Source organism: Eleutherodactylus coqui, chromosome 12 (assembly GCF_035609145.1).
Source record: "Eleutherodactylus coqui strain aEleCoq1 chromosome 12, aEleCoq1.hap1, whole genome shotgun sequence".
NCBI classification, from domain to species: Eukaryota; Metazoa; Chordata; class Amphibia; order Anura; family Eleutherodactylidae; genus Eleutherodactylus; species Eleutherodactylus coqui.
In genome coordinates, this window is record NC_089848.1 from 54,700,541 (window position 1) to 54,722,581 (window position 22,041).

Here is a 22,041-nt window from a genome sequence, read left to right on the forward strand (position 1 = left end):
TAAGGCCTTAGGCTGCATTCACATGAACGTATATCTGCTCGGTTTTCACGCCGAGCCAATATACGTCGTCCTCATCTGCAGGGGGGGGGGGAGGATGGAAGAGCCAGGAGCAGGAACTGAGCTCCCGCCCCCTCTCTGCCTCCTCTCCGCTCCTCTGCACTATTTGCAATGAAAAGAGGCGGGACAGGGGCGGGGCTAAGTCCTGAGAATTAGCCCCGCCCTGTTCCACCTCTCCCCATTGCAAATAGTGCAGAGGGGTGTAGAGGAGGCAGAGAGGAGGCGCAAGCTCAGTTCCTGCTGCTGGCTCTTCCATCCTCCCCCCCCCTGCAGATGAGGACGACGTATATCGGCTCGGCGTGAAAACCGAGCCGATATACATTCGTGGGAATGCAGCCTTAATCTGACATTATGAATTTAGGATGTTGCATCATTTGTATCCTCATTCATTATGTAGCTTTGTATATAATCAGATTTTTTTGTCTACTTTTTCACAATTTAGGCTGGTTCATTAATAAATCTGCCATTAAAAACACTGTTCCAACAAAAATTATTGGAGAAGAAAGAATCACTTTATTCTAGTGCCAGACGAACTCCTCTTGGGAAATCTTATGATCAAGCAGCGGCGTTCCCAGCTAACATCAACTTCAATAACATTACATTTGGGCGGAAATATCAACGCAGTTAGTAACAGTTTTATTCAGTTTAGCTATTTTATAGTGAAGATTATATTACGTGTTTTATTTCTTCAAAATTAAGTTATGTTTCTCTTTCGGATGATATGAAACAATTTGCTTCTCATTTGCTGAGAACATAAGTTTTAATTATTGAAGTTGTAGAAAAAACTCAAAACTATTCTAATTACATTTTTTTCTAGTTGTTTAAACAGTACAAACAGGAAATAACTTTAAAAAAGGAAACACTCCGAATAATACCACCATATTAAGCAATAACTAATGGGGATGAATGGGTACATGTAATAAATGAATCCAAAAAAAGTTAGAGTGACTAAACTTAGTTTTTTCCCCATGAATCAGTAGTAGAAGCCGAGATAATAAACTTTGTAATATACATGATATTTAATAAAAATGTCTTCGTGGAGGCTTATATTTCTTTAGCACTATACAGCAGGTCTCACCTGTGCCCTGTTATGTTGCTTCATCTTTTGCCAATTCTGCACTGTCCATGGACCCCCCTATCGATGGATTTTATTACTGAATTCCTCTGACTGCTCAGTTATCTGGGTGGTGGTAGACTTTTTCTTCAAAACAGCATATTTTATTCCACTGAAGGCTCTTCCATCTGCAGAAGCCTTATCCTTCTTGTTCATCAAACATAATATCATGTATTTACAAACGTTTCGACACCTTTTACATCTTGCCCAACAATTGGGCGAGCGTTTGTGAAAAGGGGGTCACAACTTAAATGTGACAGTGTGCACCGAAAATGTCACCAGATTTTGTCACTATTTTTGGTGTAAACTAAACCAACTTATAATGATATAAAGTTAGGCTAGATGGTCTAAAGAGTTGACAGATTTATCATTCAGCAGAGCCACTGTGATGAAACTGGCACATTTTAAGACTGTCTAGGCCCGTGGTGGCGAACCTATGGCATGTGTAGGGGTAATTACTCAGCGGCGCTGTTACGGGCATACATACTGACGGCAGTGTGTGCAGCGGGTTCTTTCTACTCACCTGACCTCTCCTCCTTGGTTCCACAGTAGAAGGAAGGAGGCATCCACTGGAAATTAGCCCTGTGTGCACTCAGCCTTAGGGTATGTTTGCACAGCATTTCTGCATGAAAAACAGTCAAAATCCACACCACTGCTTTGGATTTTGACTGGAAATCAGTTGCGTATATGCAGCTGGTTTCATATAAGGCAGGGCTACCCTCACTTGCTCCAAAGGCTTTCCACTGTCAGCGATACTGGCTTCTGGTTCCCAGCGGCCACTGCGGTGCCACTGGTCAGGTGATTCTGGTCTGATGAGGCCACTGAAGTCCACTGGGAACCAGAAGCCGAGAAGCGCTAACAGCAGGAAGCCTTCAGAGGAGTGAGAGGGAATGCCCCATAGTATGAAATAAGTTGCGAATTACACGTGGCAATTATCACCTGAATTCTCACTGGAAACAAATTATAATTGTCCTGTGAACATGCGGTCACCAATAAGCGAAAAATTGTTGGAGTTGCTTGTTCATTAGGAGAAATAAAAACCAAACTACTATTGGGCTGTGTAAATTCTTCACTGCAAATGGAGTTTGCCAGCCGAAACCAACCCTGGCCCACTATGCCTCCATTCACTTAAATGACTGTAGCTGCTGTGTAATACACACCAAAATAGGATGTTTTTTTTCACATGAACGAAAATCGTGTGAAAAATCCGTCCATGTGAATAACCCCATTGAAATTAAGTTTTATTCACTTCATATTACGTGCGTAAAAAATATGCGGGGCATTTACACCCATGTGAATGAGCCCTCAGAGTGCATCAGAGTTTGGAAAGTTTTCTCTCAAACTTTATCTCAGCAGGATAATTGGAAGAACATGCTTCCATGGGCAGAATTTGCCTATTAAAACCATACAGGAAACTCTACCCAGCCACCATCTTCCCTCATTGTCTATGGACAGTATCCCAAAGTGCCTCCTCCTTATTCTACATCTATAAAGGACTCTGCATCTAATTCTTGCCAAGCTGAATTTCTTTGAATATGGCAGCACAACGAGGACTCGTGAAAGGCCTTTTCCAGCCAAAAGCAGAATATTGATAAGAGACACAAATCTCCTTACTAGTTGTCATCTGGAGACAAGTATATCAGTCTTAAACTTTCCCTTGATTTTTAGGACCTTAATAATTAATCCGGTATGCTACATGCTTCGCATTCCAGCATCCCAGTGAATTTCAAATTCTTCCCATGTGTCTCTTTTCAAGCATCTCATCCTTAATCATTTCTCCAGGAAATCTGCCACTTCTCCAATGTCCTTTCACGGTTCTGATATTGAGTATGAGATACGATTTTAGATGTCAAGAGATTTAGAGGCAGACTGTTTTATGTTGTTGCCTACAACTCCAATTACATCAGCAATTTCCCCAAGTGAGGGTTGTTTTGGGGTGTGCTATCACTATCCATAGATTTACCTTCTGTAGGGTCTTGTTGTTGACCTCCTAGCCACCACTACTCTCTTGCACCGTGGCCACATGCCAGAATGTCATACCTGCTAAAGAACCAGCAGCACCAATTCCCATTGCCATCAGCCAATGCTCAGACGCCCTAGGTTGTATAGGAGAACCTCCAATGTCACTGTGGGTATAAGGTCAATTTTCCTTTAGTACTTTGCTAAGGTTATTTTTTTTATACTGCATTAATGAGCCAACTTGCATGATTGATATCAATCATTAGTCTGCTGCCTGGCATCTGGTCAACTTCATGTCCTTCAATTAAAGGACACCACTCAATTTTTAATGTAATTAAGGCCTCGTTAACACGGACAACACGGCATCACCGTGAGAAAATGACAGCTAAATCGCTGGTCCATGCGATACTGCTGCGTCTTCCCGTGGTGATACCACGATTTTGTAGCACAACATGAGAGGATTTTTAGAAGGGAGCTTGAAATATAAGCCCTACCCTAAAAATAAGCCTTAGAATTGAAAAAAAAAAGTATACTTCACCTAGAAGCGCTGTCCGGGGCTCCGCTGCAGCTTCTTCCTGGTCCCCAACACTGGTTTTCTTCATCTCTTCCGGTCGGGGAAATCCCCCTCTCCTGGAAACGCTGGCTGTAATTGGCTGATGCTTAGCCAATCAGAGCCAGTGCTTGATGAATGGCTGTGATTGGTTCATCGAGCACTGGCTGTGATTGGCTAAGGGTCAGCCAATCAGAGGCAGCGCTTCCAGGAGACAAAGATTTTTCAATCCCCAGCCAGAAGAGATGAAGGAGGATAGTGTCGGGGACCCAGGGAGAACATGCGGCTGGGCTGACAGCGCTTCTAAGGGGATGTATGTGTTTTTAAAATTTTTTCCTGCAGCCAGGGCTTAGATTAGGACTTTGACAGTAGGATTTCCTAAATCGTACAGTGCGATGCAACAGAAAGGAAGGCTCCATAGGGAAACATGGGCTACAAAACCTCAGGAGTCGCGGGTATATCTTGGGGCATGTGAAGTTTTTGTGTTGGGATGTCGTATGCTACAAAACATCACATGTGTAAATTAACTCATAGGAAAGCATGGGCTTCACATACATGCGATTTGTAGTATTGTAGCAAAGCGACAAAATCGTTCGACTTTGTCGTCCGCATGAAGGAGGCCTAATTGTTAATTTTCTTTTCAGAAAGTGCCATACTACATTACAAAGCTTTTTCGGTTATGACTGTAAGTCCTTTGTCAAACTGATTTGGTACACCCAGTGACATTTAGTGTGGTCATGCAAGAGTCACTGTTGAGACCAGTGATTGGCTGTAGTGGTCATGTGAATATCATACATGACATCCTTGCTGCGAGATCGGCAGGTCCAGATCAGCGGTGCTGAATCCAGAGGGAATTTTACAAATTCATATAGGTCATTTTTTTTTATTATATACTATTTTCGCCCAATTTTCTTAAAATCTCATAAACTCCTTTAAACGGGTATTCCAGGGCTTCTGGATCTATACACCATTACATCTATATTTGGCAAGTATGGCTACACGTAATGTAACTTGTGTACCCAGCTTTCCTGGGTGCCCATCATGTGACAAGGTACAAGGCAGTTTTCTAGCATCCATTGACGTCATGTCCATACTCTCTCTCGCCTGCGGTCTTCTGGCATCTGTCTGAATGCACATTGGATGGACAGACAGACAGGACTGAAAATTCCAGCATATTCTGAGTCTGCACAGTCACATCCGATGGAGTATTAACTATGCGTGCTCTCTCGATCACTCACTCACGGACAGAAATGACTTCATGGAAAGTCTGGAGAGTAAACAATAACGGTGCGGGGGGAGAATTAGGGATCCAGTCTAACACCGAAGAGGGTGTGTTTATTACATGAAGTAGCATTGATAGAGAACTTTGTTGAAATTTGGCACATCCTCGGAAAACCCCTATAATAATTGATAATATTCAGAGTATTTAGTTTGTTGCTCGTCACAACAAGGAAGAGAAACTGTATCCAAGGACACGTTTACTCACTTATGATTAGCAGCCCAACGTGTTGCTGTTTTAGAGAGGTGATTATACAGCCAGGATTACTGTGTTATACTTATTTAGCTCCCTCTTATGTAGTTTGATGGTAATAAAATCTTAATTAATTACACAATCTTTCCCTTGTTTTGCATTAAAGGTTTATCAGCAGGTGTTCTTATTAATCCTTCTAAAAGCTTTCAAGAAATAGAGGAAGAATCGCACAAAGGACATGATCTTTATGTGGTTACGCATAATGACTATGACGTTGGTGAGTGCATAATACATTTCACAACTACGGCTTGAACAGAACTGAAAACTTGCAGAATGGCGAAAACGTTGTGTTATGTCTTAATTGTTACAATTACTGGATGGAAGGGCAAATACTTGTAATTTAAAAGAAATGTGTCATCAGAGAATATTATATTACTTACATAGGATTTTATATATATATATATATATATATATATATATATATATTTATATATATATATATGTATATATATATAATAAGCAAATAATAATAAATATACATATAGATGCGCAAAGAAAAAACCCACTCGTCTGACTGAGCCCTAATGTTGTAGTTATTTGCTTTTTACAAGACTATTTATCTTCTATGTACTAAATTCTGATTTCTGAAACTAAAATCAAATATATGAGACATTGAAGCACATTCATTACTGTTAATTTGCCAGAATGGTGCAAGTTGCATCATTATTGGTGAATATCACATAAGACAAATTTAAAATTGATTTGCACCAAAAAGAACAGATTTTACACTTCTTACTCCACTTCCCCCAAGAGTCTAGAAAAGGGGGGCAGGGTTTGAGTAAAATGAGGTTTTCAGAGATATTTATGGCATGTGACTTTTTAATAAGTTGCAAATTTTGTCACAATCTCACTCCAGTATCTGGTTGGTATACAAAGTGACTCCACATCTCTAGACATATTTACAGATGTGACTAAGGCCTAGTGCCCATGGCCGTGACGGGCTCTGCAAGCGGAATTCTGCAGCGGAGCCCGTCACGGTGCCCCCCCAGAAACCCCATACTTACCTCCGGATCCGCCGCCCGACGTACCGCATGACGCTCTGGCGCGCATGCGCAGTAGAGTGCATGACGCGGCCGGCACGTCATATGACACGCCCACAGCCTCACATGACGAGCCAGCCGGCGGGGAAAGGCCGGCAGGGAAGCGTTTTCACGCTATCTTCCGCTGTCCTACAACGGAAGATAGTGTGACGTACGGCTTCCATTGACTGCAGTGGAAGCCGTCCGCGCGTACGCCAGCGGCAAATAGTGAAAGGCACTATGATTAGGGCTCAGTCAGACGGGCGTTTTTTCGAATTCATGAATGGGTAAGTGAGAGCTGCCTCTGATTGGTGAGGCTGTGACCAATCAGAGGCAGCTCATTCAGCAGGTGGGGATTTTAAATCCGTCATGCGATCCGCAAATCGCGGGAAAAAACGCCCGTGTGACTAAGGCCTTACAGTGATACGTCTGCTGTATATATCCGTGCAGTACTTTGGGAGAAACTTGCATTTTATTAGTAGCAGCCAGACACAGAGAACTAGTCCTGGATATTCATGAGCTGCAGGCTAGCCAATCACTGGAGGTTGGGCAACTCATGAATATCCAGGCCTAGTTCACTGTGTCTGGCTGCTACTAATAAATGCAAGTTTCTCCCAAACCACTGCACAGATACATACAGCAGACATATCATTGTAATCACTGTGACTGTCACTACATTGTGCTGCCCTCAAAGAGGGCCGCAAAAAGCTGGTGACAGGGTCTCTTTAAGTTCTATTCTTTACTAGAGATGAGCGAACACCAAAATGTTCGGGTGTTCGTTATTCGGAACGAACTTCCCGTGATGCTCGAGGGTTCGTTTCGAACAACGAACCCCATTGAAGTCAATGGGCGACCAGAACATTTTTGTATTTCGCCGATGCTCGCTAAGGTTTTCATGTGTGAAAATCTGGGCAATTCAGGAAAGTGATGGGAATGACACAGTGACGGATAGGGCAGGCGAGGGGCTACGTGTTGGGCTGCATCTCAAGTTCACAGGTCCCACTATTAAGCCACAATACCGGCAAGAGTGGGCCCCCCCCCTCCCAACAACTTTTACTTCTGAAAAGCCCTCATTAGCATGGCATACCTTTGCTAAGCACCACACTACCTCCAACAAAGCACAATCACTGCCTGCATGACACTCCACTGACACTTCTCCTGGGTTACATGCTGCCCAACTGCCCCCCCTCCCCCCCCACAGCGCACACCAAAGTGTCCCTGGGCAGCCTTCAGCTGCCCTCATGCCACACCACGCTCATGTCTATTTAGAATTGCGTCTGCCATGACGAGGGACCGCAGGCACACACTGCAGAGGTTGGCACGGCTAGGCAGCGACCCTCTTTAAAAGGGGCGGGGCGATAGCCCACAATGCTGTACAGAAGCAATGAGAAATAGAATCCTGTGCCACCGCCATCAGGAGCTGCACACGTGGGCATAGCAATGGGGAACCTATGTGCCACACACTATTCATTCTGTCAAGGTGTCTGCATGCCCCATTCAGACCGGGCTTTTTAATTCATAGACACAGGCAGGTACAACTCCCTATTGTGAAGTCCCTGTCGACCCACAGCATGGGTGGCTCCCTGGAACCCACCGGCGGTACACAGAAATATCCCATTGCATTGCCCAACACAGCTGAGGTAGTAATGTCGTGCTTAATGCAGGTGGGCTTCGGCCCACACTGCATGCCCCAGTCTGACTGGGGTTCTTTATAAGTGTACAGATGTAGTAAAAACTCCGTGTGCACCTACAGCATGGGTGGGTGCCAGGAAGCCACCGGCGGTACATAGAAATATCCCATTGCATTGCCCAACACAGCTGAGGTAGTAATGTTGTGCTTAACCCTTTCCAATCCAATTTGTATATGGTTTTCCTAGGGGGCTTACTCTTTTTCTGCTGTTATACAACGGCGCTATATGCTGGCTAAAGCCAGTACTGCATGAGCTGACACGTAGGATAGGCTCCGACAGCAGAGAGGCTGGCAATATACAGTAAGAGAACCCCGACGGACGTCTACCAACAACGGAGCTGTACAGCCTTAAACCCTAATGTCTTCACAGGTCACACAGTGGACTGGAAAGGGTTAATGCAGGTGGGTTTCGGCCCACACTGCATGCCCCAGTCAGACTGGGGTTCTTTACAAGTGGACACATGTAGGTTAAACTCCCTGTGGACCCACTGCCTGGGTGGGTGCCAGGAAGCCACCGGCGGTACATAGAAATATCCCATTGCATTGCCCAACACAGCTGAGGTAGTAATGTCGTGCGTAATACAGGTGGGCTTCGGCCCACACTGCATGCCCCAGTCAGACGGGTTCTTTAGAAGTGTACAGATGTATTAAAAACTCAGTGTGCACCTACAGCATGGGTGGCTCCCTGGAACCCACCGGCGGTACACAAAAATATCCCATTGCATTGCCCAACACAGCTGAGGTAACGTCAGCTGTAATGCAGGTGGCCTAAAAATTAATTTGATTACACTGTAGGCGAGGGCCCACAAAAATTGCTGTATCAACAGTACTAATGTACATCCCAAAAATTGGCCATGGCCAGCCAAGAGGGCAGGTGAAACCCATTAATCGCTTTGGTTAATGTGGCTTAAGTGGTAACTAGGCCTGGAGGCAGCCCAGTGTAACGAAAAATTGGTTCAAGTTAAAGTTCCAATGCTTTTAAGCGCATTGAAACTTATAAAAATTGTTCTGAAAAATTATTTGAGTGAGCCTTGTGGCCCTAAGAAAAATTGCCCGTTCAGCGTGATTACGTGAGGTTTCAGGAGGAGGAGCAGGAGGAGGAGGAGGAATATTAGACACAGATTGATGAAGCAGAAATGTCCCCGTTTTGGATGGTGAGAGAGAACGTAGCTTCCATCAGCGGGTGCAGCCTACGTATTGCTTACGTATCGCTGCTGTCCGCTGGTGGAGAACAGAAGTCTGGGGAAATCCAGCCTTTGTTCATCTTGATGAGTGTTAGCCTGTCGGCACTGTCGGTTGACAAGCGGCTACGCTTATCTGTGATGATTCCCCCAGCCGCACTAAACACCCTCTCCGACAACACGCTAGCCGCAGGACAAGCAAGCACCTCCAGGGCATACAGCGCTAGTTCAGGCCACATGTCCAGCTTCGACACCCAGTAGTTGTAGGGGGCAGAGGCGTCACCAAGGATGGTCGTGCGATCCGCTACGTACTCCCTCACCATCCTTTTACAGTGCTCCCGCCGACTCAGCCGTGACTGGGGAGCGGTGACACAGTCTTGGTGGGGAGCCATAAAGCTGGCCAGGCCCTTAAAGACTGTTGCACTGCCTGGGATGTACATGCTGCTCGATCTACGCACATCCCCTGCTACCTTGCCCTCGGTACTGCGCCTTCTGCCACTAGCGCTGTCGGCTGGGAATTTTACCATCAGCTTGTCCGCAAGGGTCCTGTGGTATAGCAACACTCTCGAACCCCTTTCCTCTTCGGGAATCAGAGTGGGCAGGTTCTCCTTATACCGTGGATCGAGCAGTGTGTACACCCAGTAATCCGTAGTGGCCAGAATGCGTGCAACGCGAGGGTCACGAGAAAGGCATCCTAACATGAAGTCAGCCATGTGTGCCAGGGTACCTGTACGCAACACATGGCTGTCTTCACTAGGAAGATCACTTTCAGGATCCTCCTCCTCCTCCTCCTCCTCCTCCTCAGGCCATACACGCTGAAAGGATGACAGGCAATCAGCCGGTGTACCGTCAGCAGCGGCCCAAGCTGTCTCTTCCCCCTCCTCCTCATCCTCCTCATGCTCCTCCTCCTCCTCCTGTACGCGCTGAGAAATAGACAGGAGGGTGCCCTGACTATCCAGCGGCATACTGTCTTCCCCCGCCCCCGTTTCCGAGCGCAAAGCAGCTGCCTTTATGGTTTGCAGGGAATTTCTCAAGATGCATAGCAGAGGAATGGTGATGCTAATGATTGTAGCATCGCCGCTCACCACCTGGGTAGACTCCTCAAAATTACCAAGGACATGGCAGATGTCTGCCAACCAGGCCCACTCTTCTGAAAGGAATTGAGGAGGCTGACTCCCACTGCGCCGCCCATGTTGGAGTTGGTATTCGACTATAGCTCTACGTTGTTCATAGAGCCTGGCCAACATGTGGAGCGTAGAGTTCCACCGTGTGGGCACGTCGCACAGCAGTCGGTGCACTGGCAGCTTAAAGTGATGTTGCAGGGTGCGCAGGGTGGCAGCGTCCGTGTGGGACTTGCGGAAATGTGCGCAGAGCCGGCGCGCCTTTACGAGCAGGTCTGACAAGCGTGGGTAGCTTTTCAGAAAGCGCTGAACCACCAAATTAAAGACGTGGGCCAGGCATGGCACGTGCGTGAGGCTGCCGAGCTGCAGAGCCGCCACCAGGTTACGGCCGTTGTCACACACGACCATGCCCGGTTGGAGGCTCAGCGGCGCAAGCCAGCGGTCGGTCTGCTGTGTCAGACCCTGCAGCAGTTCGTGGGCCGTGTGCCTCTTATCGCCTAAGCTGAGTAGTTTCAGCACGGCCTGCTGACGCTTGCCCACCGCTGTGCTGCCACACCGCGCGACATCGACTGCTGGCGACATGCTGCTGCTAACACATCTTGATTGCGAGGTAGAGGAGGAGGAGGAGGAGGAGGGTGCTTTAGTGGAGGAAGCATACACCTCCGCAGATACCACCACCGAGCTGGGGCCCGCAATTCTGGGGGTGGGTAGGACGTGAGCGGTCCCGGGCTCTGACTCTGTCCCAGCCTCCACTAAATTCACCCAATGTGCCGTCAGGGAGATGTAGTGGCCCTGCCCGCCTGTGCTTGTCCACGTGTCCGTAGTTAAGTGGACCGTGGCAGTAACCGCGTTGGTGAGGGCGCGCACAATGTTGCGGGAGACGTGGTCGTGCAGGGCTGGGACGGCACATCGGGAAAAGTAGTGGCGACTGGGAACTGAGTAGCGCGGGGCCGCCGCCTCCATGATACTTTTGAAGGACTCAGTTTCCACAACCCTATACGGCAGCATCTCAAGGCTGATGAATTTTGCTATGCGGACGGTTAACGTTTGAGCGTGCGGGTGCGTGGCGGCGTACTTGCGCTTGCGCTCGAACACTTGCGCAAGCGACGGCTGAACGGTGCGCTGAACTACACTGCTGGATGGGGCCGAGGACAGCGGAGATGAGGGTGTGGGTGCAGGCCATGAGGCGGTAATGCCTGTGTCCTGAGAGGGGGGTTGCATCTCAGTGGCAGGTTGGGGCACAGGGGGAGAGGCAGGGGTGCAAACCGGAGGCGGTGAACGGCCTTCGTCCCACCTTGTGGGGTGCTTGGCCATCATATGTCTGCGCATGGTGGTGGTGGTGAGGCTGTTGGTGTTGGCTCCCCGGCTGAGCTTTGCGCAACAAAGGTTGCACACCACTGTTCGTCGGTCGTCAGGCGTCTCTGTGAAAAACTGCCAGACCTTAGAGCTCCTCGGCCTCTGCAGGGTGGCATGGCGCGAGGGGGCGCTTTGGGAAACACTTGGTGGATTATTCGGTCTGGCCCTGCCTCTACCCCTGGCCCTGGCCACCGCACTGCCTCTTGCAACCTGCCCTGCTGATGCCCTTGACTCCCCCTCTGAAGACCTGTCCTCCTGAGTAAGCGTTGCACACCAGGTGGGGTCAGTCACCTCATCGTCCTGCTGCTCTTCCTCCGAATCCTCTGTGCGCTGCTCCCTTGGACTTACTGCCCTTACTACTACCTCACTGCAAGACAACTGTGTCTGATCGTCATCGTCCTCCTCACCCACAGAAAGTTGTTGAGACAGTTGGCGGAAGTCCCCAGCCTCTTCCCTCGGACCCCGGGAACTTTCGAATGGTTGGGCATCAGTGACGATAAACTCCTCTGGTGGGAGAGGAACCGCTGCTGCCCAATCTAAGCAGGGGCCCGAGAACAGTTCCTGGGAGTGTTCCCGCTCCTGAGCAGGTGTCATTGTAGTGGAGTGAGGAGGCTGGGAGGAAGGAGGAGCAGCAGACAGAGGATTCGGATTTGCAGCAGTGGACGGCGCAGAACTGCGTGTTGACGATAGGTTGCTCGAAGCACTTTCTGCCATCCAGGACAGGACCTGCTCACACTGCTCATTTTCTAATAACCGTCTCCCGCGTGGACCCATTAATTGGGCGATGAATGTGGGGACGCCAGAAACGTGCCTCTCTCCTAATCGCGCAGCAGTCGGCTGCGACACACCGGGATCAGGAGCTCGGCCTGTGCCCACACCCTGACTTGGCCCTCCGCGTCCTCGGCCGCGTCCACGTCCTCTAGGCCTACCCCTACCCCTCAGCATGCTGTATTACCAGTGATTTGATTTCACAGGCAGGAAATAAATTGGCGCAAGACTGCAGGCCAAATATAATTTTTTCCCTTTTTGGAAAACGAAAGGCCCCACTGCCTCTAGTGAATGAATAATCTAAGTTTAATAACTGTGCTGTGTCCCTGCTAATGTGTCACAGAACGTGAGGGTAGCAGAGTTATTATAACTCTGGCAGAGCAGGTATTTTTTTTCCCAATTAAGGAAAGCAAATGGCGAAGCCAGCAGTAAAGCGTAGCTGGGTGCGTATGATTTAGCAATGTTTTTCACGCAGCTCACACGTGTCCACCGCCCGTAAGGACGGACAGAGGCTGGACAAATAGATTTGTTTTCACTTGTTTTTCCACCAAAAGGCAGCACTGCGTATATTCAATGAACATGAGAAGTTTAATAACTGTGCTGTGTCCCTGCTAATGTGTCACAGAACGTGAGGGTAGCAGAGTTATTATAACTCTGGCAGAGCAGGTATTTTTTTTCCCAATTAAGGAAAGCAAATGGCGAAGCCAGCAGTAAAGCGTAGCTGGGTGCGTATGATTTAGCAATGTTTTTCACGCAGCTCACACGTGTCCACCGCCCGTAAGGACGGACAGAGGCTGGACAAATAGATTTGTTTCCACTTGTTTTTCCACCAAAAGGCAGCACTGCGTATATTCAATGAACATGAGAAGTTTAATAACTGTGCTGTGTCCCTGCTAATGTGTCACAGAACGTGAGGGTAGCAGAGTTATTATAACTCTGGCAGAGCAGGTATTTTTTTTCCCAATTAAGGAAAGCAAATGGCGAAGCCAGCAGTAAAGCGTAGCTGGGTGCGTATGATTTAGCAATGTTTTTCACGCAGCTCACATGTGTCCACCGCCCGTAAGGACGGACAGAGGCTGGACAAATAGATTTGTTTTCACTTGTTTTTCCACCAAAAGGCAGCACTGCGTATATTCTATGAATAATAACTGTGTTGTGGCCCTGCCTATACAATTCTTTCCCTGCAGTATCAATGGAGGGTGGAATGCTCTGCAGAGGCGATTTTGAGAAGCCCAAAAAAAATGCAGCACAGCTAACAGCAGCCTGGACAGTACTGCACACGGATAAATATGGCCCTAGAAAGGACCGTTGAGGTTCTTGAAGGCTACACTCACTCCTAACACTCTCCCTGCCTATGCAGCACTTCTGTCCCTAATGCCAGGTGCAACGCTCTGCAGAGCCGATTTTGAGAAAAAAAAATGCCACTGCTAACAGCAGCCAACACACAGCTATCAGTGGCCCTAATAAGGACCTTTGGGGGGTCTTGAAGCCTACACTAACTACCAATTCTTTCCCTACAGCAGCTCCGGTATAAACAGCACTGTCCCTCATCTAACTCACACCGCATCTGAGGCGAGCCGCGGGAGGGGCCGACTTTTATATTAGGCGAACACCTGATCTCGCCAGCCACTCACAGCAGGGGGGTGGTATAGGGCTTAAACGTTGCAGGGGGAAGTTGTAATGCCTTCCCTGTCTTTCAATTGGCCAGAAAAGCGCGCTAACGTCTCAGGGAAGGAAGTGAAAGTAACCAGAACACCGCATGGTGTTCGTTACGAATAACGAACATCCCGAACACCCTAATATTCGCACGAATATCAAGCTCGGACGAAAGCGTTCGCTCATCTCTATTCTTTACATAGGTTGGTTTAAAATAGCAGAAAAAAATGGAAAAGGCACTAGATTTCAGTTAAATGGATCATGACTGAATTACTGCCTTTATATCCCATTTTATTTGGTAAGATATTTTTATGATTTCTTCCATCCTAGGTGAGAGAAGAAACAGAAAATATGATTGGACAAAGTTTAAAAAGGACAACAGGTTTGGAATCGAGACACCTCACTTTAATGATGGCAGAAATGTTGCACGAAGCTTAAGGTGGCTTCAGGAAATTAAAATGTAAGCCCTCCAACACTGAACTGTATGTATTCTCAGCCTTGGGGTTTCCAACATATGTGGGTACAGTTGATTTCAAGGAAAACACTTATAATCGGCTTGTATATGGTAAACTAAAATGTAATTTACTTGATGTTACTTTGTGTTCTGTAGCTTCTATAATCTAGTAGTCTGTACTATACTGAAGTATAGTAGTGTATTACAAAGCCTATTAAGCTCAGCCAAAGGTTGAGCCTCATAGACTACTCTAGCTGGCAGACCCGGAGACTATATTCAAGTCTCCAGGTGCCATAGCAACCCATCAGGACCCCGTAATCACATTGTGGGGGGCCGATGGGTGAGAGAGGGAGCTCCCTCCCTCTCTGTATTTTACATGCTGCTGTCACACTGACCACAGCATATAAAGGGTAAAACAATGGGGATCAAAAATCTCTTTGGTCCCGCTGTTTGAGCAGGTGCCAAGCTGTTATCCAACAGTCGAACACTCGCTCTTTCCCCGGCAAGGGAGACCCATGCCAGGCTTCTGATGCAGCCGCCATCAAAAGACGTGCATCAGAATAAAGCCACCATCAAAAGGCACAAGGGCAGTCGTTAAGGGGTTAAAGCCATTGAAATGTGTTTTTTTTGTTTTTTTTTAATGAACTCAGCAAAATAATATATTAGAAAATAATGACTTGAAAGTATCCATGTTTTAGGAGCGAAGCAGCCAACATAGTTTCTAAAAGAGTTGATGATTTCCGGGAACGCTCACAGCATCAGGTTGGGAAGGTTCTGGACCCGTAAGTACCAACAACTTTCATAATCATCCTACAGATTAGGAAAAGTATTTGTATCAAATACATTTTTGTGTGAAACTTAAAGCTTTCCTTGAGAGATTATTTTAGATTAATGTTTCTCAAATCCAGTCATCAACAGTCATGAGAATCCTATGAATGTTGAGAATGTTATTTATAGAGTGTTTTCCGAGTCCCCCTAACATTGGTGGCAGCGGGGAACACATAGTATATATAAAAAAATAAAACAAAATACTGACCTCCCGCCAGAGGCGTAACTTGAAGCTCCCGGGCCCTGATGCAAAACTTGTATCAGGGCCCCCAACTATAATGCTTTACTCATAGTACTGGGTTCCCAATATGGAGAAGAGAGGCCTTATGGGCCCCCTAAGGCTCCTGGGCCTGGGTGCAACCGCATCGCCTGCATCCTCTATAGTTACACCCCTGCCTCCCGCTGCTCCCCTGCCGCCGCTCACTGTTCTTCGGTCTTCTGTTTACAAGAGCTGCAGTGGTCATGTGTGTTGTTTAGCCACATGACCACTGCAGCCAATAGTAGGCTAGACAGGGACGTCATTAGTGATTTCCCTTATTAGAAGCTTATGTGACAAGTTTACGGGACATTACCAGGCCTTCTAGTGATATACTCACGAGTATATTGATTTTATATAGTTTTGTGCATGTGGAGCCCAAAGCTATATAAAATCAATAACTCGGGAAACCCCTTCAATATTGCACTTGATATATATGTTTTTTCACTATGTCAGTAATTGGCACAGGTGAATCCTCAAAACATGGGTTGTCAGAGGTCAAATTTCAAAAACGCTACTTTAGAGTATGTTAAAGGGGTATCCCATCTTAGATTATAATGGGATATCCACCTCTAGGTCCGCACTTATACTAAGTTCACCACACTCAGCCACTGTGGCATGGATGGTCAGAAGGATGGAAGTAGCCAAGCGCCCTGTGCTATACTGTCTTCGTACTCCCAACTCAACAGTTGCAGAAACATTGTAGCTCGCTGTACTACGTTATTCAATTTAGTCCTATTGACTATAGGAGTTACGGAAACAGCGTTCCTCAGCCAACATTGGCTGTTTCCCTAATCCCGGCCACCTTGTAATCAGCGGTGTTCTGATCTCTTGCATGTATGGAGATGGAAACTCCCCATTAAAACTGGTGACTTTTAAAACATCTTTGTTCTCAGTTTAAATAGGTTTAAAATTCAATTTAAGAGATAAGTCTGTCTCGCTGCAGCCAGTAGGGATAGCATGGAAGTACTGAGGCCCTTTTAGACAGAGCAACTATCATTTGAACGAGCGAAAGTGAATGATCGTTCAGTCTAAACGTAAACCAACGACGAATGATAATTGTTCACTTTTTGTTCGACATTCATTTTACGCAGGCATAAAAATCATCGTTGGCTCGTTCACTTATTGTTCAGTTTAAATAGCGCTCATTCAGTCCCTTTCATTCACTTATGCAACGAATGTGGACTAAATGATTTCTTGTTTGAACGAGCCAACAATGTATCTGCTTGTCAAAACAGGCTGCACAAGCAAAATTGGAAAAGTTAGCTTCTACCTCATTGGGGTTCTTTTTGCCTTCCTCTGGATCAACATTGGGGGTAATAGGATGAACTGGATGGACATATGTCTTTTTCTGGACCTTACATACTATGTTACTATGAGCGCCCATGTGAATAAGCCCTAGCTCTGACTTCATTTGCCCATTCAAACAATATCTGTCTGGTGCAAACGGACCTTGTGATATAAAGAGATTGAGAAAGTGTCCCCCCGCTGTTCAGTATCAATTAGCTGCCATTTAGGACACTAGAAAAGTTGAGCTGACATACTTTCCCCTTGAATTCCCCCTTATTAGGGGACAGGAAAGGGTTTTGGAAGTGATCTGTAGATATCAACCACCTTCGCCAATCTAAAAAGGGGAGGTGTGATGATAGATAGATAGATAGATAGATATGAGACAGATAGATAGATAGATAGGTAGATAGATAGATAGATAGATATTATAATGTAGAGACTTTAAACTGTCAATTTGTCACATAGACAGAAGGAGAGAGCAGAGGGGACGAAACCTATCAATCCCGCTTCTGTCCCCGATTAGTCATGGATCAACTACTCCGAGCGCCTTGCCTCTACTCCCTGTCACGGCAGAGCCTCGATCGATCACTCTAGCAGTATTGCAAGCTTGAAGTTGTTAGAATACAGGCTGATTTGTACCCAGCTTTCCCGGGCTTCTGCACGCATGGAAAGCGAAAGTTCAAATCATCCACCTGATCCGTTCTACTGCACTCCAGAAGTCTACAATACTCACACAAATACACGCTGCCACCACCAGCTGTTAAGGGAAGCTGGGACCCAGACTCATGAATTATGAACACAATCTTCGGAGTTATGGTTCGTTTTTAAAACGGACAAGGCTTAACTGATAAATTGTAGATTTATTCTAGAAAAGGTCTAGCAGTGCAAAAATATAGATATGTACAAAGATGTACAAAAAAAGATTGTTACATGGGAGAATAAGGAAATGCAGGTAATACACACTCAGCAGTCTTTGAAAAAAACAGGAGAAATTAAAAGAAAGTTACCAGACTTGGATATCGGTCCAATGGTCTGATTTGCAAGGTTCCAAAAACGAAGGGACAGTTCATATAACTCAGCAAATCCCCATGGATTGACAATTAGGGTTTGTGTAGCCCCGTAGTTTAAAGGATCTCTCAGTACACACATTCTCCCCCACCCCCTCTGAGGTCACACAGAGAAGGGAGGGTTGGATTCCTAGGAGCTCTGCAAAATCATAATTCCCCATTTTCAGTCATATCTCCGCACGAGGTTCTCTGACTGAGAAGATATGCCTGCCATATTTCTTGTCATGATTTTATCTATTTATTGATATCAAGCATGGTGCGTAGATTTTAACCAGGTATGGGGATATGTAGTTTGAGGGTGTTACTGAGCTAGTACCGCAACCTGTATGGATACGTTTTGTTCAACGGGCCCGCCTGATTCTGAAAATATAATTCATATCGGGCAGGGACCTTCATACATCCAAATATCCTTTGTGGGTTTGGCAGCTGAGAAGCCTATGAGAACTGTGTAAGGTGTCACTGCTACACCAGCTGGGGTCACTTAGAATCAAACTGCCACTGATTAATTTGATTTCCACCAGAGCAAAGGACTTCCTACAGACATATGTACATCAAAGCAGAGGCCTGGTAGTTGTGATGGTGTGAGATTGAACATTAAACTCATCTTTCCCAGTCTCCTGACAAATTACAAATTTCAACCATACAATGGAAGCTGAGTTAGGCCCAAGGCCTGATAGCCTGAAGTCTCTACATTACTCTATCTATCTCATATCTATCTATCTCATACCTATCTATCTATCCATCTATCACATATCTATCTATCTATCTATCTATCTATCACATATCTATGTATGTATGTATGTATCTATCTATCTATCTATCTATCTATCACACATCTATCTATCTATCTATCTATCACACATCTATCTATCTATCTATCTATCTATCTATCTATCTGTCTATCTCCTATCTATCTCTCTATCTCCTATCTATCTATCTATCTATCTATCTATCTATCTATCTATCTATCTATCTATCTAACATCACACCCTCTCCTCTCTCCTCCTGTCTCTGTGACAGACCTTACTGCATAGCTTGAATGCTATAATAAGACAATAAACTCCCATATTCCTTCTATGGCAGTAACAGATAGCAGCATACTATTTTTTAAATCTGTGTGCATGCAGGGGATTTGGACCTCTGTATCAGAAAAAGGGAGCCCCAACCAGTATAAAGATATACTGAGAAATTGATTAGCCCAGAAGTTTGGACCTAAAAACAACATAATAGTAAAAGGTGAAGATTTACTATAAGTACCCACGGCGGGGACTCCCTTCATCCCTGCAGTGTTAAACTCCCTTCCCCTCCCCTCGCCGGCTCCCATAGGAGTCTATAGAGCCCCTAGCATTTTGCCGTAAAAAAAGGACAAGTCCTATCTTTTGACAGAGAGAAATCTCAGCATTAAAATATTGCGCCTATTCTGCTATCTTTTTAAGCACGTCAAAAAATAGTTCATCTGAAAGACCATAGGAAACCATAGGTTTTTAGAATTTTGTTTTCTATATGCACCTACTCTCTGTCAAAATGACATTTGTGTGAAAGAGGCCTTAGCCTGAGTAGCCCGCACCCTTTCTGCCCACTGTACAGGCGATATGCCTGCTGCTGCATGAATGTATTGCAACCTGAATCTATAAAGACTTTGTCCAAACTTGGCACTTTTAAGACGACTTCATTTTCTATATATGTATTTATTTGTAATATAACATATTTTCTACTTGCAATTGTGTCTGTAAATATAATTTGATGTCTCATTCTGACCATTAGCACGGTGAGTGCAGGTTTATTGTCTGCCCTATACAGGTTCCTACGGCTTATTGACCCTGCAGTAGGCACTTTCATGGATCAGTTTACAATGCATTCCTTACCATCAATGAATTTCTGTTTCATACCTTCAATAGAAAATGCAGCCCACCCCTGTGACTTGAGCAACGGCTACTGGGATAAGTGTTTGAGTTTTGTGTCTGAACAGAAATGCATAGACTCGAAAGATATCAAAAGACTCCCTTGAAGTTTCGGGGGTAGTTTTCAGCACTTGATTTTTTGTAATTTCGGAGACATAAGAGAAGACAGCTTCACATATAGTATCGCTATTTTTTATTTTTTTTCACATATAGTATCGCATTCATAAAGCACATTTCTAGTAGCGTTTCTCAGTAATAGCCACATATGATTAACTGAATATTATTGTATGTTTAAAAGGACTGTCCGAGATCAAACAAAATCTAGCTAAAGAGGGGAAATGACATAAAAAAATACAAAAAAACAATTGCTTACCAGGTAAGTCAAACTCTGTTCCAGTACCGCCACTCTGGTCCTCCCCACTAGACTGTGTAGTTCTATGCGAGGTGGTGAGTTCTCCTTCCATGGAAGTGTTCAAACAAAGGCTGGACAGACATTTGTCTGGGATGATTTAGTGATCCTGCACTAAGCAGGGGGTTGGACCTGATGACCCTGGAGGTCCCTTCCAACTCTACTTCTATGATTCCGCATGTGCATTTGTCGTAGAGGAAAAAAAATAATTGGCATGAAAATTCTTGAGGCGGATTCTATACAGAAGCCATGGAGGGAGCCACATGCAGATTAGCCACATTATATTTGCTAATTTGCATGTGGATCTGTGGCAGTGCAAACCCGGAGCAGAAAGTTAGGCCTCTGCACACGGCAGAGCTTACCTGCTCTGTTGCTGTCTTTTCTGTACTGCAGATGGACCCGGCAGCTCGATTCAAAAAGTAAAAAAGTTTTCCCTGCGCCGTCACTAGGCGATGACGCGCAATCCAAGACCTGTTCAAACGGGCCGTGGGTAGGACGCCTTCCATTGACTTCTATGGAATCCGTGTGTGGGGAACTCGCATGAAAATGGAGCATGCTACGATTTTTCCTCCGTGAGCGGAAATCGCAACTGATTTCCACTTGTGTGTAGGAAGCAGCGGATCTCCATAGGAAATAACGGGCGGTATTTGCTGCAGATTCGCTGTGCGGACACCAACTTCAGATTCCGCAGCAAATATTCCGCCGTGTGCAGGAGGCCTTAGCCTCAGATTTTCTATCAAATCAGTGTCAAATTTTTTAACTTGAGAGATCAATCATCTGAACATGGCCTTAACCCTTTGCAATCCAATTTTGGATTCAGGGTTTCCTAGGGGCTTTTCTCTTTCTGCCATTATACAATAGCGCCATCTGCTGGCTAGAGCCAATACTGCGGTATGGGACATGCTGGAGAGGCCCCCGACAACAGAGCAGCCAGTAATATACAGTAGGAATACCCTGTCAGATGCTTCTGAAATCGGAACTGTACAGCCTTCAATCAGAATGTCTTTAGACGTCAGACAGTGGATTGGAAAGGGTTTATAGTAAAGATTTTGGTTACAACCATCATCCACTACAGGTCTTCTGCAGAGGCATAGCTAAAGGCTCAGGAGCCCAAACGCAAAAGTTCAGCACAGGGGGCTCCCCACAACTTTTCTCTGCATTGTCGGATTTCTTAAGAAGCCCATCGATGCAACATGTAGGCAGCCCCAATGCAAAATATGTACCATGGCCCCTCAACCATCCGTGTGCCCTTTATATGATAGAGAAGCCTTTGGGCCACCTAAGGTTCCAGGGCCCGGACTGCTACCAATGCACCCCCTAGAGCTAACCCCCTAGTCTTGCACATATGAACCTTGTGACCTGAATTGTAGTCTAGCACATCCAATAAACCAGGCTTGGTTCAGTTTTTTGGCATCTAGCAATATTTTAAAAGTTTATTACAATTTGACAAATCTTATATATAAAACACAAAAACGCAAAAAAATTTTGTTTGTTTATGTCGTTTACAAATCCACAGTTCTGGTCTGATTTTAGTGAAATTTTCCATGAGCATTCCTCAGCACCAGCCAAACACTGGCATAATTAAAAATCAAAAACTCACTAACTTCCCCTGTCATTTTTGTTGCCAAAAGCAACCAATCACAGTTCAGCTTTCATTTCTTACACAGATGAGGTTAAATGAAAGCTCTGCTGTGATTGGTTGCTATTTCTTATACTGCTGAGGTAAAATGAAAGCTCCGCTGTGATTGGTTGCTATTTCTTATACTGCTGAGGTAAAATGAAAGCTCCGCTGTGATTGGTGGCTATAGGCAACACAAATTTTCCTTTGGACAGC

General features: G+C 45.7%; 1 protein-coding gene across 1 annotated transcript in view; it reads left to right on the forward strand.

The window, feature by feature from the left end:
* EFHB (EF-hand domain family member B) overlaps positions 1 to 22,041 on the forward strand; it is a 48,366-nt gene that overhangs the window by 13,928 nt on the left and 12,397 nt on the right. The window contains exons 4-7 of the mRNA XM_066584969.1: positions 500 to 680; positions 5,318 to 5,428; positions 14,333 to 14,462; positions 15,155 to 15,238. Coding sequence (XP_066441066.1) covers positions 500 to 680; positions 5,318 to 5,428; positions 14,333 to 14,462; positions 15,155 to 15,238 — 506 coding nt within the window. The remainder of the gene's footprint in view (positions 1 to 499; positions 681 to 5,317; positions 5,429 to 14,332; positions 14,463 to 15,154; positions 15,239 to 22,041) is intronic.